The sequence below is a fragment of the Epinephelus moara genome, chromosome 18 (assembly GCF_006386435.1).
Source record: "Epinephelus moara isolate mb chromosome 18, YSFRI_EMoa_1.0, whole genome shotgun sequence".
Taxonomy (NCBI): Eukaryota; Metazoa; Chordata; class Actinopteri; order Perciformes; family Serranidae; genus Epinephelus; species Epinephelus moara.
The window spans coordinates 12,807,102-12,820,833 of record NC_065523.1 but is presented as its reverse complement, the minus strand read 5'-3'; the positions used below and the strand labels follow the sequence as shown (position 1 = coordinate 12,820,833).

General features: G+C 43.6%; 1 protein-coding gene and 2 non-coding genes across 3 annotated transcripts; all 3 read left to right on the top strand.

Annotated features, from left to right (window-relative positions):
• Positions 1-294: 294 nt before the first annotated feature.
• Positions 295-4,031, top strand: rpl3 (ribosomal protein L3). Its single transcript, XM_050069779.1, has 9 exons — positions 295-382; positions 986-1,178; positions 1,407-1,575; positions 1,929-2,064; positions 2,278-2,464; positions 2,614-2,876; positions 2,967-3,062; positions 3,309-3,428; positions 3,899-4,031. The coding sequence occupies exons 1-9, from the start codon at positions 380-382 to the stop codon at positions 3,941-3,943; spliced, it is 1,212 nt and encodes a 403-aa protein (XP_049925736.1). The 5' UTR covers positions 295-379; the 3' UTR covers positions 3,944-4,031.
• LOC126406205 (small nucleolar RNA U83B) lies at positions 2,109-2,200 on the top strand. Its single transcript, XR_007571672.1, has one exon. It is a non-coding gene; the product is annotated as a small nucleolar RNA U83B (small nucleolar RNA).
• On the top strand, positions 3,678-3,810 carry LOC126406200 (small nucleolar RNA SNORA54). The gene has a single exon (XR_007571667.1). It is a non-coding gene; the product is annotated as a small nucleolar RNA SNORA54 (small nucleolar RNA).
• Positions 4,032-13,732: the final 9,701 nt, after the last annotated feature.

The following is a 13,732-nucleotide window of genomic DNA, read 5'->3' as shown; positions in this document are numbered from 1 at the left end:
AATTTTGTCTCGTAACTGCAAAATACAGATTTAAGCCACAGATAAGAGGTGCAGTACTTGAATGAGAGCAGACATATTCCAAAAATATCATTAATTAGAATACATATCTCCTTATGTACCGTCTGGGTCAATAATAACACTCAAAAAATGTGAAGTTTATTATGTGGTCATGTAACAAGTATTAGTTGTTTAATGTATTTAGATAATTTGACACGTCAAACAGCGACATCTAGTGGCTACTGGGTTTAACGTCTACGTGGTGAAATACCGGGGGCGGATCCTTTCTGAGGGTGTTCACGAGGAATCCCGCGATAGTTGCGTTGTATATAAACTAACGTCTTGCTCCACACAGGCCTCTTTCAGTCGGATTGGAGACAAAATGGTGAGTGTACTTAACATGCTGCTGACACTTAGGGCAGGAATCTGACCGTAATCAGAACCATCCGTTATATTTAATTCAACAGACATACCTATATTACTTTTATATAAAGTTTTGATTAATGTTCTAGATTCATTTCTATGATAACTTATTTTAGTTTCGGGGATTCATACATAACCATACCGGCAACTGCTGATCCAAAATGGCAGCTTGACACAGGCCGCTAACATAACTTACAATTTTCTTACTAACTATAACGCCAATATACTGCTTGTATATTACCTAGTTTCTTAAATGTATTTTCTGGCTGCTGAATATTAACCTTAAGCGACGTCGTGGACAGCCGCCAGGCCTGCAAAATTTATGTGTCAAGCTAGCATTGCTAACAGCGTGGTCAACTCGTGCCCTAACGTTTACTGCCACTAACTTCACTTTAATGCTAACTGTACTTTGTTGCGCACAACTGCACTGTTCCTAAGCACAACCAATCAGCCCCCGTTAAGACTATTAGGGTCTTACTATGCTAAATGTCATTTTGCAAAGCTTTAGCAGCGTGGTTAGCATAAAGGCTGGACTAGCTAACTTGACGGTTTCTTCCCTCCACAGTCCCACCGTAAGTTTTCGGCTCCGCGCCACGGATCCTTGGGCTTCCTGCCCCGCAAGAGAAGTCGTCGTCACCGTGGTAAGGCCAAGAGCTTCCCCAAGGATGACCCAAGCAAGCCTGTACACCTGACTGCCTTCCTGGGCTACAAGGCCGGCATGACACACATCGTCCGTGAGGTCGACAGACCTGGGTCAAGTGAGTGCAAAGTTTTTATTTGTTCGGACATTAATTATTGAGGAGTTGAGAAGTTATGGATATGTGATGTTCTGCCTGTGATGAGTCTCTCGACGGGCGGACAGAATGGGCCTTATACCCCTTGCTGAATGTCGAGCACTGAGCGCAGCCTGTATCATAAATTGCGGTTAATTATTAGAATGGAAGACCTTTTCATATTTGTAATGCTGAGCTGTTTTTTCTTTACAGAGGTGAACAAGAAGGAAGTGGTCGAGGCTGTGACCATTGTGGAGACACCCCCCATGATTGTGGTTGGAGTTGTAGGTTACGTCAACACCCCCCGTGGCCTGCGTTCCTTCAAGACCATCTTCGCCGAGCACGTCAGTGACGAGTGCAAGCGTCGCTTCTACAAGAACTGGTGAGCTGCTACAATATAATAAATCTCAAGTGTGATCAGTGTCTGAAGCAGATGTTAGTTGCCCAGTGGAAATTTTAAGATCTGTGTTTTCACTGAGTGAGTCTAACATTACGGTGGCCTCGTGTGGCAGCTCCGCTCAGGTGCCATGTGCCCTGATGAGCTCCGGGCTCCTCTGGCCAGTGGAAAGTGCTTCTTAGAAACTGTGCCATGAGCCGAAATCATTAGCTGATTCTGCACCCCTGTCCACATGGAAGGGTGGGCGAGTAGCTATGCACTGTGTTCTTCCGCTGGCCCTTTTGGGGTTATGAAGGACCAGTGCCAACCTATGTTCTTTCTACGCTGCGTGCTCTCAGGTACAAGTCCAAGAAGAAGGCTTTCACCAAATACTGCAAGAAATGGCAGGATGAGGAGGGCAAGAAGCAGCTGGAGAAGGACTTTGCTTCCATGAAGAAGTACTGCCAAGTCGTCCGGGTCATTGCACACACACAGGTTAGTATGTGCATTACACTAGCAATGAGGTGATACTGCTTCCCGCTTGTCAGTGATGAGGCCACGGATCTTGCGTCAGGCATGGCGCCCGACACCTATGAGGATATCTTCCATGCTGCCTTCCTTCTGAGACTGCACAACTCACTGTTGACTTAACACACAAAGTATGTTAGTGGTATTTTCCCTGTTCTGACCAGTGTTGTACCCCTGCAGATGCGCCTGCTGCCCCTGAGGCAGAAGAAGTCTCACCTGATGGAGGTGCAGCTGAACGGAGGCAGCATCTCTGACAAGGTGGACTGGGCCCGTGAGAAGCTGGAGCAGGCCGTGCCCGTCAACAACGTCTTCACTCAGGATGAGATGATTGACGTTATTGGTATCACCAAGGGTCATGGATACAAAGGTAAGAGCAACTGCATTTTTTTTTTTTTTTAAAGTTCAATACTGTAATGGTTCATAAGCTGCAACAGTGAGCCTTTCTGCAAAGCCATGTGTATTTTGTTTAAATTACTATTCAGTCCAGACTCTAACATTCATCTCTTATCCTCCCAGGTGTCACCAGCCGTTGGCACACAAAGAAGCTTCCTCGCAAAACCCATCGTGGTCTGCGTAAGGTGGCCTGTATTGGTGCCTGGCATCCTGCCCGTGTGGCCTTCTCCGTGGCCCGTGCTGGTCAGAAGGGTTACCATCACCGCACAGAGATCAACAAGAAGATCTACAAGATTGGCCAGGGCTACCACACCAAGGATGGAAAGCTGGTGAAGAACAACGCCTCCACCGAGTATGATCTGTCCAACAAGAGCATCAACCCCCTGGTAAGTGATGGTCATGCAGACTTTACTTGTTGATGCTAACTTGCCTGGATGCAGAAGATGTGACTCACTTGTTCCTCTTCCTTTTTAAAGGGTGGATTTGTCCACTACGGAGATGTGACAAATGACTTTGTCATGGTGAAGGGCTGTGTTGTGGGGACCAAAAAGAGGGTGCTGACTCTGCGCAAGGTGAGGACAAATTGTGTTGCTGTTCCATTTATATAGTTGAACACTTTGAAATGCCATGGTAATAAATGGCCTGGGTGTGAAGCACTGTATGGAAGTAATGAAACAAATTAATTAGGAGGCATTAATGTGACTGTTCTCTAAATTCTACCAGGAAGATTAAATTGATCTGTACTAAACTAACATGATTCTTAACTTTGTACCTGCCAACTAGTGTTCTCAAACTAAGTTCTTGTGATCTTCCCCCAGTCTCTGCTGGTGCAGACCAGCCGTCGTGCTCTGGAGAAGATCGACCTCAAGTTCATCGACACCACCTCCAAGTTTGGTCATGGCCGCTTCCAGACTGTCGAGGAAAAGAAGGCGTTCATGGTAAGACTTAAATTTAAAGTCACTCATTTTCCTGGTCTCAGATCTGAGCGAGTTGTGCAGCAGATTAACATGAGATGCATAAATTACCTAGAATGAATGTCTGAAAAAATTGTATTCAGCATGTACTCATTATCCTGCCCTTTATTAAATTTATCCTTAAATGGGATGTAGCAAAGGGTTTAGTTAATGGAGAAATGTAAAACATTACAAACATAACTGAAGTCCTGCATGTTTCCCGTGACCATTTCCCCGCACTGTTCGTAACCTGGTTCAGTCTTCAGTATGAACTTTGGGTTCCATTCCAGTGCCACAGTGAGCCCCAGTGAGGCAGGGGAGCAGTGCCTCTTTGTGCTCGCTCCCTGTTCACTCTCTGGGAACACGTGGCTGCTTTGAGCCAACACGTAGACTACGTGTGCAGCAGACTAAGTATCAGCATGCAACTGATTGTCCTCTTTTCTTCTATCACACAGGGACCACTCAAGAAGGACCGTGTCACCAAGGAGGAGACTGCCTAAAGTCCACAACAGATGTCTCTGCTGTTTTGACTGTCACCATCATCATTGTCATACAGAGTTATTAAATAAAAATGAAAAACCCAAAGAATGTAGTATCTTTTATAAAAATACATGAGACTAAGATCTAAGTGAAATTGCAGGAAAACACTGATAAAGCAGAGTGGAGGAAATCTGTTAAGTTGGTTGCAGGTTAAAGCTTGGTCAATTTATATTAAGTATGGAGGGCTAGGACTTGTAATGCAGCAATGAAAAAGCAAAAACTTAAAATACAGCAGACAAGTACCATCATCCAGTGGTGATGGGAGTATTATATATAAATGTATCACACTTCTGCATTGAAGTTTAAGTATATAGGAAAATATACAGGGAAAGTTGTCAGACTTACAAACAGCATTTCTAATGCACTGATTTTTTTTTTTTTTTTTAAGATGGAACTGATTCAAATAAGGCTGCAAGAAATACACCATGCATCTGATTATCTTAATTTGAGTTACTAAACCTCAGAAAATGGTGACATGCTCACAAGTGCCAAAGTGGTGCCTCAAATTGCATGTGTTGCCTGGCCAGTTATTAAACCTCAAATTACTCTTTGCTGTGATTTAGGACAGTAAAACAGCAAATCACTTTTTAGAAGCTGGAACAATGAAATATTTGATTTTGCATAGAAAATTGAATTTTCAATTGCTCATTTCTATAACAATGCCTTTTTTAGCTTGTTTTGTATATAAAATCTTTAAAGTAAAACCTAGTGGAAGAAAAAGTAAAATATACCCTCTGAGCTGTGATGGAGTAGGAGTACAATATAGCATGACAGAAAAATACGCAGTGACAGCACAAGTACCTCAAATGTGTACTTCAGGACAGTACTTGAGTAAATGCACTCAGCTGTGTTCCACCGCCGCTCACTGAGCTTGTTAAACGTGATCCGCCTCTGAGTCCAGCCTCCCGTGTTGCAGCTGAAAAGGTCGACATCAGCTGTGATGAGAGCAGCCACCTATGCAGAACTGATGGACAGTGAGACACTCGCTTTAGCTAACATTGCATGTTTTAACTGGCTATATGTGTCCTTGAGCTGTAAGGCTTGTATTCGGCTGACATCAGAACTCCAGCAGTCACAGTACGGTAATTAAGCCCCAACATCCATTCTGACTCATCATCACTGCCAAAACTAAAACCTCCACTTCAGCAGGTAATGAGGAAGACCCTGAGAGGGCTCCACAGGCCATTTAGGTGTCCTGCAAAACGCCTCTCAGAGACATCTCTGCATAATATTTAGCACTCTTAGCAGAAATGTGGATTTCCTGTAAGGATTTTCAAGGTCCCACCTACCTCCCATTAACCTGCAGTCGAGGGAGTTGAAGGACAATTGTTCTCCGTTGAGCAACATTTATAGAGTTTGACATTTTCTCAGCCAAAGCAGAAAATATCCTCTAAAGAACACTTGTGATAAACTGAGTCCTGGAAAGAAGCAGTGCATGTAGAGGCAGCAGGACGAGGGAGCGGGGTGAAGCCCTGTGTCACTGCGGCCAGAGGACAGTCATGGAGATGGCCCCGCTGTTACATAATAACCTCCAGAGGCTGTGACCTCTGCCCTGCTGCAGAGCTGCAGTTCAAAGCTCCCACACAGCTCTGCTTTACATAATGCCCCCTCTGCTAAATGTGACCGTTAACAGTCCACAATTAGGCCATTAATTGCTCCCTCTGTCCCATTCAGGTGAGTTTCGGTGTCCCGGCAGGCTCTCTCTTTATGACCCCGTGCATCTGCTCAAACAGCATCTCTGTGCACTTTTCATAAAGGCCCGTCTGCACCATTCCCCCCTATTAGTTCAGTCCTCCATCATCTCAAATGAGCTCACCTCAGAGCCAGGGACCAATGAGCCAGGGAAGGGGCATAGACTCAAAGAAGGGGGGCACATTTAACTCAGAGTGAAAGTGTCCTAGGAGTCAGATTTAAAGCCCTGATTCTTAGAAATAATAAACTGTACCCTATTAATAGTTACATTGTTTGTTAAATGCAATGCTAAAAAATAAATCTAAATATTCTAATGTGGAATAATATCAGTAGTTGCTATTTGTAAATCCAAATAGCCCACAGCCATTGACAGATTATGAAACATTGAGCCCCTGGACACAGATCTGTAAAAGGCCCCTCAACCCTCCTACACAGGAGCAAGGTCCTCCGACTAACAGAGACACAAAATGACTGTAAATGTTACAGCTACTTTCTCTTTGTGGTTGTGTGTGAGCCTCATTTTAATGTGGTTGGACTAAGATTAACATGTGTTGTGTACAGTTCACAGGTAAGGTGTGCTGTGGCACTGGTAGTAGTTTGGGTAGTTTTCTGGTAGAAAAAGGGGTTTATTTTGTGTGTAATTTTTGCAATCCACGTATACTATTCTTCCAGTGCATCGGCCTATAGATTAGTGTGCCACACCCCTGAAGCAAGACGCTTTAGTTTTTAATTGTCTTTATAATATTGCTTTTAGGGAACCTGAGTTTAATAAAAGCCTGTTATGGCATTTTGACCCACACTGACTGCTGGTGTCGTTATTGAAGGTCACCTGTAGTTATATGAAAGTTAAGTTGGGTGCCACGTTTATCACCCAACCTAACCCAACTTCACATTTAATTTTGCATCTCACTGTAGATATTTTGTCTCTTTGTGGTAGATTTGTATCTCCTTGTAGTTATTTTGCATCTCTCAGTGGTTGTTTTGCCTCACTTTTAGCCATTTTGCAGCAATTTATGGTCGATTTATGTCTCTTTGTGGTTGTTTTGCAGCATTTTGTGGTACTTCTGTGTTTTCTGGGGGGTCATTTGACTGACTTTCCAAGATGTTTCATACAGGAGTTTGGCTCAGGGCCCCTGGACCTTTATCCAATGGGCCTGCCAAGCCTAACTAATCAAGTAGGTCTCGCTGCAGCTGAAGCAGTTACATGACTCGCCCACTATACCTACACGATCAGCCCCCTTGGCTCCTTGGTCCAGGAGCCCTGAAGAAAATACAAAGTTAGCACTGAGCTAGCTATGAAGGGTTAGGTTACAAGAGAGGTGGTTAAGGTTAGAGTTAGGGTAAGGATTATGTCTTGTTATTTATAGAGTGAATCACATCTTCATGTATAATAAATGAATAAAGTGTAATATTGCTACATTTGTCTCATATGTTTTGTACTATTGGTGGGCACGGTTTGAAGAGGCGTATCGTGTTGGCTTTCAAATGGAATGTAGCTGCAGCTGTACATGTCTCCAACTTATCTATGTCACTAACAAGCCAGCTACCTATCACTCTGTGACTCTAGTAGGGGACACCAGGGGTGGTCTGACTGGTGGCCTGACTGGGGCCGGGCGGGCAGTGCCCTCACCACTCATCAGTTCAGTCTTTTATCATCTTAAATGAGCTCTCTTCAGAGCCAGGGGCCAATGAAGCCAGTCTGTGTCTCTACTTTGTGTGACCACATTTGTGTGTGTGTGTGTGTGTGTGTGTGCACTATCCTGCAGTGGAACCCCCAGTCCAGCCCTGAGATAGCAGCTGTTGCTAGTGGGACAGCGGCCAGGTAACCAGGGTGCATGCTGGGACAGCAGAGAGGAGGGCCAAGCATTTGATTTATGTGAGTGTGCGTGAGAGTGTGTGCAGTTGCTTGTGCGTGTAAGTAGGTGTGTACATCTGTGTGTTGGTGTGTGTCCTGGCACCGTCGTCAGCCGGCTGGCACAGAGTCAGTGGCGGGCCGTCCTGCAGAGTGAGGGAAGTGGCTGGGTGGTGCTGCAGCGTGGCGTCTGACAGGAGGACAGACTGTCGGAGGGGACGACCGCACACCTAGGACCATTATTACGCACGATGGAGGCCACAGGCTCGGACACTGGTCTGGTGACTACCTGACTGCATGACTACTATTAGGATCTGTTATAGTGCCTGGACTGGGCGGAATTTAACAGTGATGGAAGAAGTACTCAGATCCTTTCAAGTATAAGGAGAAATATCATGCTCTAAAAACACTCAAAATGTTACAAAAGTAAATCTAATATAATATATAATATCCATAATATTCTTCACTATGTTTACATTAGTTTATAATCAAACTAAAATAAGAATTGTTGTGTTTTTGCTACCTTAGAATAAGATGTTTATATCTACATACAGAGTGGATCCTCTCCCACAAAGTCCACTTTGTTGCTCTACAGTAGCCCAAAATGGAGAAACAAAACACTGGCTCTCGATCGGTCCGTTTGGATTTTTGCGTCAGCCACCATAGCCCTCTTACATGCTTAGCATACAGGAGAAGTTTTAGTTCTGCAGCCTCACTGTTAGATGCCACTAAACCCTACACACTGGACCTTTCTTGTATCAAAAGTAGAAGTACTGGTTAAGCAGATTAAAAAAAAATATATAAATATAAATATAAATAATGGACATAGCTACCTCAAGTTTAGTATTTCGGCTGTCGCCATGTTGGTTTTTTGGAGGCAGATGTGACCATATTTGGTCAAGAGGCTGGTGCTGTGAAGGAGCAAGGGTGGAGACTTGACTGAGAACCCAAGGTCACTATCAGCAGACATGTCATTCAAAGGGGTCCACCCTTAAATATGGGTGCCTTTAACCCTTAATACAACGTCGTAGTTAGTAGCTACAGAGCAAGTCTCTGTAGCAAGTAGCTACAGAGACCAAAACCGTTTGTGTACCAGGCTGTTAACATGATTACTTCTGTAGTTAAATTTGGCATTTTAACATGGGGGTGTATGGGGATTGATTGGCTTCTGGAGCCAGCCTCAAGTGGCCGTTCAAGGAACTGCAGTTTTCCGCATTGGCTTCGTTCTTCAGCCCCGGAGGTTGCAGCTTGTTTTAATCACTAGAGAATACATAGAAGAGCATTTTAATGTTGTAGTTAATTAATGTGGAGCCAGTTTTAGACTTTATATACTACTAGGTACCTTCATAGTAAAGTATTGCATCATATTTTAGAGGCTTATCATGTTTTTTCCAATATTTCCCTCTGACATAAAGTGGTGTAGAGATAAAAAGTGGCATAAAAATGGAAATACTCGAGTAAAGTACAAGAAGTATGTCAAAATTGTACTTAAAGTGCTTGAGTAAATGTACATTCCACCACTGAAATTTACTGATGAATAGGTTGATAAACAGATCCACAACAACTCTTTTAATTAATCAATGAAATGCCTTGAACACTTAATGTCTCAATCAACTTCTTACTATTAGGAAAGGCCTCCTGCCAATATAATACATATTTGGTTATTTCACATGAGAGATTTCTGTATTTCTTTTTATGGCTGTCTTTTCCCACTGGTTTACAGTCTGTGGAGCTCAGTGAGACAAATGTGATGTCACGTACTTATACATGCCAAATTTAGCAACGTTTGAATGTAAATCTGATAACATTGTGTGATTGTTTGATTACGTCAAACCACAACCACACAGTTCCGATGAATAATATTTTGGGACGTTCTTTATCAGACTTTAGCTTTGATTGTTGCATATTAAGTCATCAATATTCAAAGTAAAAGAGAAATCCATAAGATTTCAGGGGCTTTTAGTAATTTGTCAAGCATAAATACCAAATTTTCCAGCTCCTAAAATATGAGGATTTGCTGCCTTTATTTGTTTTATATCAATGTAAATGGAATATCTTTGGCTTTTGGGCTGCTTGTCAGACAAAATAAGCAATTCCGAAATGTCACCTCAGGCTTTAGTGACATTGTGATTGGAATTTTTAGTGTTTTCTGAAATGTTTTAAACTAAGTAATTAATCGATTAACCAAAAATATAATCTGCAGATTCAATAGCAAAGCATCAATCACAAATAATCACTATCTAAAGCTCCAGTGTAAGCCTTTTATTTTTACAAGGTGGAATCAAACGCACCACAGGTTGCTGCAGGGTGGAGGAGCTGGAGATGATGCTCTGTGTATATAATGTCTGTGTTACATGGATGAATGACTTAAACATAAGAGCTTGTAATATTGAACACAAGTCTTTTTGCTTGATTCCCAACAAGACGGTTTCAAAAAAGACTATTTAATACTTTTGATTCTGAGCAGGAGTCAAAGCCAAGTCACTAATCATCATGTGAACAGGTGGAAATCACTAACAAACATGAAATGATTCCCATCCATATTGTATTTGATACTGACTAAAGCTTGGTTTAATCAGAAAGCAGGCAGCAGTCCTTTGTGTCTGTGTGTAAAGGACAGTGAATGTGAGGGCCTGAGTGTTCCTCTTGGGCCTGCCAGACTGCAGCTCCTGCACCCCTGCACTGTGGCATCAGTATTCCAGGCCCGTTCACGGACACAGCGTTCCCTGAGCTGACGGAGGCAGCCCTGCACTCCTCCGGTCTCCCATCACACCACCAGAGGGCAGAGCGCAGCGCTCCGTTTGCTTCACGCATCCCAGAGCACTTTGTGTGCTGTAGCCTACTTTGGTTCCTCCTCTTTATCTCTCAGCCCTCTATTCAGAGCTGGATTTAAAAGCTTCAGATGATTTGTAAAATAGCAGTGACACAGCTCACACAGACACTTTGGTCCATATATTTTTTATTCAGGAAATGTTGAAGCTTCATACTGCTTGTATCAGCAGAGGGGGTGATGTGAATGTGTCATGTCAGACTATGTTTGCTCCAATGATTTTTTTTTCTTTTGCAGTTGGTTGACCATGCTTATAGCTCTCTGTTGCCATTCAACTCTGCATGACCCAAAAATAACCCCGGGTGAGCGCAGTCAGCAACTGTTCTCTGGTCAGCACAAACAACAGGCTGCACACACACACACACACACACACACACACACACACACACACACACGCACAGAGGCTTGCACATGCAGATTCACTGTTTGCATGCACAGGAAAAAAGATAAACATTCCTCAGACAAAAAAAAATCACACACACTTTTCAGGTTGCATTTTGTTGCCAGAGCTGTAAGTCACAGAGAGTCAATGTCGAACGCTGCAGCCTCCTTCTCAGTGACTTAAAGTTGGCGGTAGCTTCGGAGACTTCGGGTGACGCGCCCACACAGCTCCCATGGGTCCTCACTTTCTCTGTCCCGGAACGTTGTCCAGTAAAGTCAGAGAAAGGTCATCCGTCGGTTTGACGCGAGGTTATGTAACCTCACAGCCTGCCAGAAAACTCAAAGCCAGGCTCGGACAAGAGAGAGTGTTTGCTCTTAATATTCACAGCCAGGAGGAGAAAGTCGGCCTCTCAGGCCTCACCTCCTCACCCTGATACCTCTGCCTCCAGTGACCCCACCCCAACATCCACCAGCAGGCTGTTCTCCCCACTTCTCTGATCACACAGCACTGCAGAGACACTTTGATCCCCACAGCAGGAATGAGAGAAAGAGGGAGGGAGGGAGGGAAAGAGTGATGGAGGTGGAGGTGGAGGAGGAGGAGGAGAACAGGGGGTCCTGGTGATGAAGGTTAATTCTTTCTCACACCCCAGACTGCAGATTTCAGGGCTTCCCCATTCACTTCAAGGTCAAATTTAAGAACTTCTTAGTGACTTTCAATGTCCTGTTTGCAGAGTAAGGACTCAAATGTGGAATGTTTTGGACCAAATCATGAGTCAAGTCAGAGAGGCCTCAGTTTTTGTTCTGCTTGTGATCTCATATTTAAATAATCTGGTGAGTTCATTCATTTGCTGCCAAATTCTCTAAATTTTGTAAAGCACTGAATTGTGCGTTCTCATCCCAACTCGTCAAATATTGCAGCTTTGTCCAAGGACTTTAACATCTACATATGACGCACTAAGTATCCTCCTGCGTCTGTTGTTGATGTTCAGGGATGCTGTGTCAGTTACATGCATTGTGTCTTTTCAAAACACACCTCTGTTTTCACAGGAAATGTACAGGTTTTGCTCATAAGATGCATAAGGTCTTTTTCAAAATAGACTTACAACATCATTAAAACACTTTGTATTTATGTTTATATCTTTGTGTACCAAAAAACACGTGGCTAGGTTTATGAAAAAAACGTCATGATTTGGCTCAGCATTCACACGGGAAGCCAACAGCAGGCTCCCGGGTGAAAGTCCAGGTTTTGTTGGATCCATCAACCTCCCCTCTTGACTGTCCCATAGGAACTGTCCAGCTCCTTATATTACATTGCTATCGGCGGCATTACAAACTGCTGCTGGGCGGTGAGTTTCATAACGCCATGAAAGGTGCCTTTGTGCATCCTACCGCAGTTGTCCACTGACATAGCGCAGGTATTTGACAATTTCAGTTAGTGGCTGTGGCATCAACAACTGCTATTGCCAGATGCATATTATACCGCAGTGAAAGGCCTTTGCGTGTCGGTATCAAACACCCAGATCACCGACAAAGCGCTGGTATTTGACGAGTTTGGAATGAGATCAGACTGCATAGACAGAGGGCCCAGTGAGCTGAGGTACTGTGTGATGATGATTTTGGGTACCATATTCCGATAAAAAATCAAGGACTTTAAAAGATAATTTGGCTTTGGATGTATTTTTTGTAGTTTTACCCACAATTTTTAATGGCATAAATCATTTTGTGGTCCCCGAAGTTGCTGCTGAGATTTGGGAAAACAGTGACAATGCCGTTATGAGGCAACAACATGAACAGTCAAAAGGTCAGACAGGTTGTAAACAAGTGAACGGGTTAGCCAGATCACCTAAACCTTTTATTTGGAGACTAACTTGGAAGCAAGTAGTAATACTTCTTCATTGCAATCTGAATTAGCAGCTAGCTTTAAAGGCAAAGAATCAGAGGACAAACAATTACACAATTTCACATCCGCACATAAAAACACAATAGAAGGCCAGAAGAGAGGTTTCCCTCTGATCTCTCTTTTTCCTCCTGTCCCTTTTCCAATAAATGACACTTTGTGCCCTCCCACAAACAGAGCATGGAAATCTGGCCTCTGAGCATTATGGGGGACCTGCTGCTCCAGCTGGGGGTGGAAGCTGTTGTTAGTTTAGGGAACTTAAGTGCTAATATCATTAGTATTAGCACTGGAGCTCTTGCCCCTGACCCTCCCTGACATCACTGTGCACTGTCCAACTCGGTTAGCCTGCCAAAGAAACAACAACAACAACAACAACAACAACAACAAAAATCAGCTTTGACTCTTCAAGGGCATGTCTCGCTTCCTCCGGACTCCAACTCCCCTCTGTGAGGAGCCGGAGGAAGAGGGAGAGGAGGAGGAGGGAAAGTTTCTTCATCCCACACCTGCACAGTGAATCAACCTGTCAGGAGCTGATGGAACATAACACAGATTAATGTCACCTGCACCTTTAAGTCAAGTGATTTTTCCCAGTTTTCAGATATATTTGTGTTGTTTGTCACCATCTCACCAGTTGTCACTTTAAACCACGCATAGCCAGACCTATCTTGTGCTGTGTCAGCACTGGAGAGAGGTCTGACTGAACCCATCATGATTTTACACTAAGTGTAGAGATAGGTCTTGCTAAGTGGGACTAGTTTCACATACGCTAGTGAAGAGGATTTATAAAATGGCAACATGTAGGAAGTGTGTTACTGTCTGAGATAGGTGGCCAGTGACAGGCCTCATACCCACAGTCTACAAACTGGTTCAGGGAGGTTTACATTACAACAATTCTAGCCAGACTTATACACAAACATTAAAACATAAATCTGACCACTTTGTTCCTTGTCTAAGTATGCTTTCCTACAGCTTCAAAGCACCTAAGCTGGGCAGTGACTTCTGTGTCAGACACCACCGAAAAAAGACGAAAAAATGTTGGCATGATACACAGGTGGGCGCCGTTCCACACTGACAACAAGGTAAATTAAGGGGTTAAA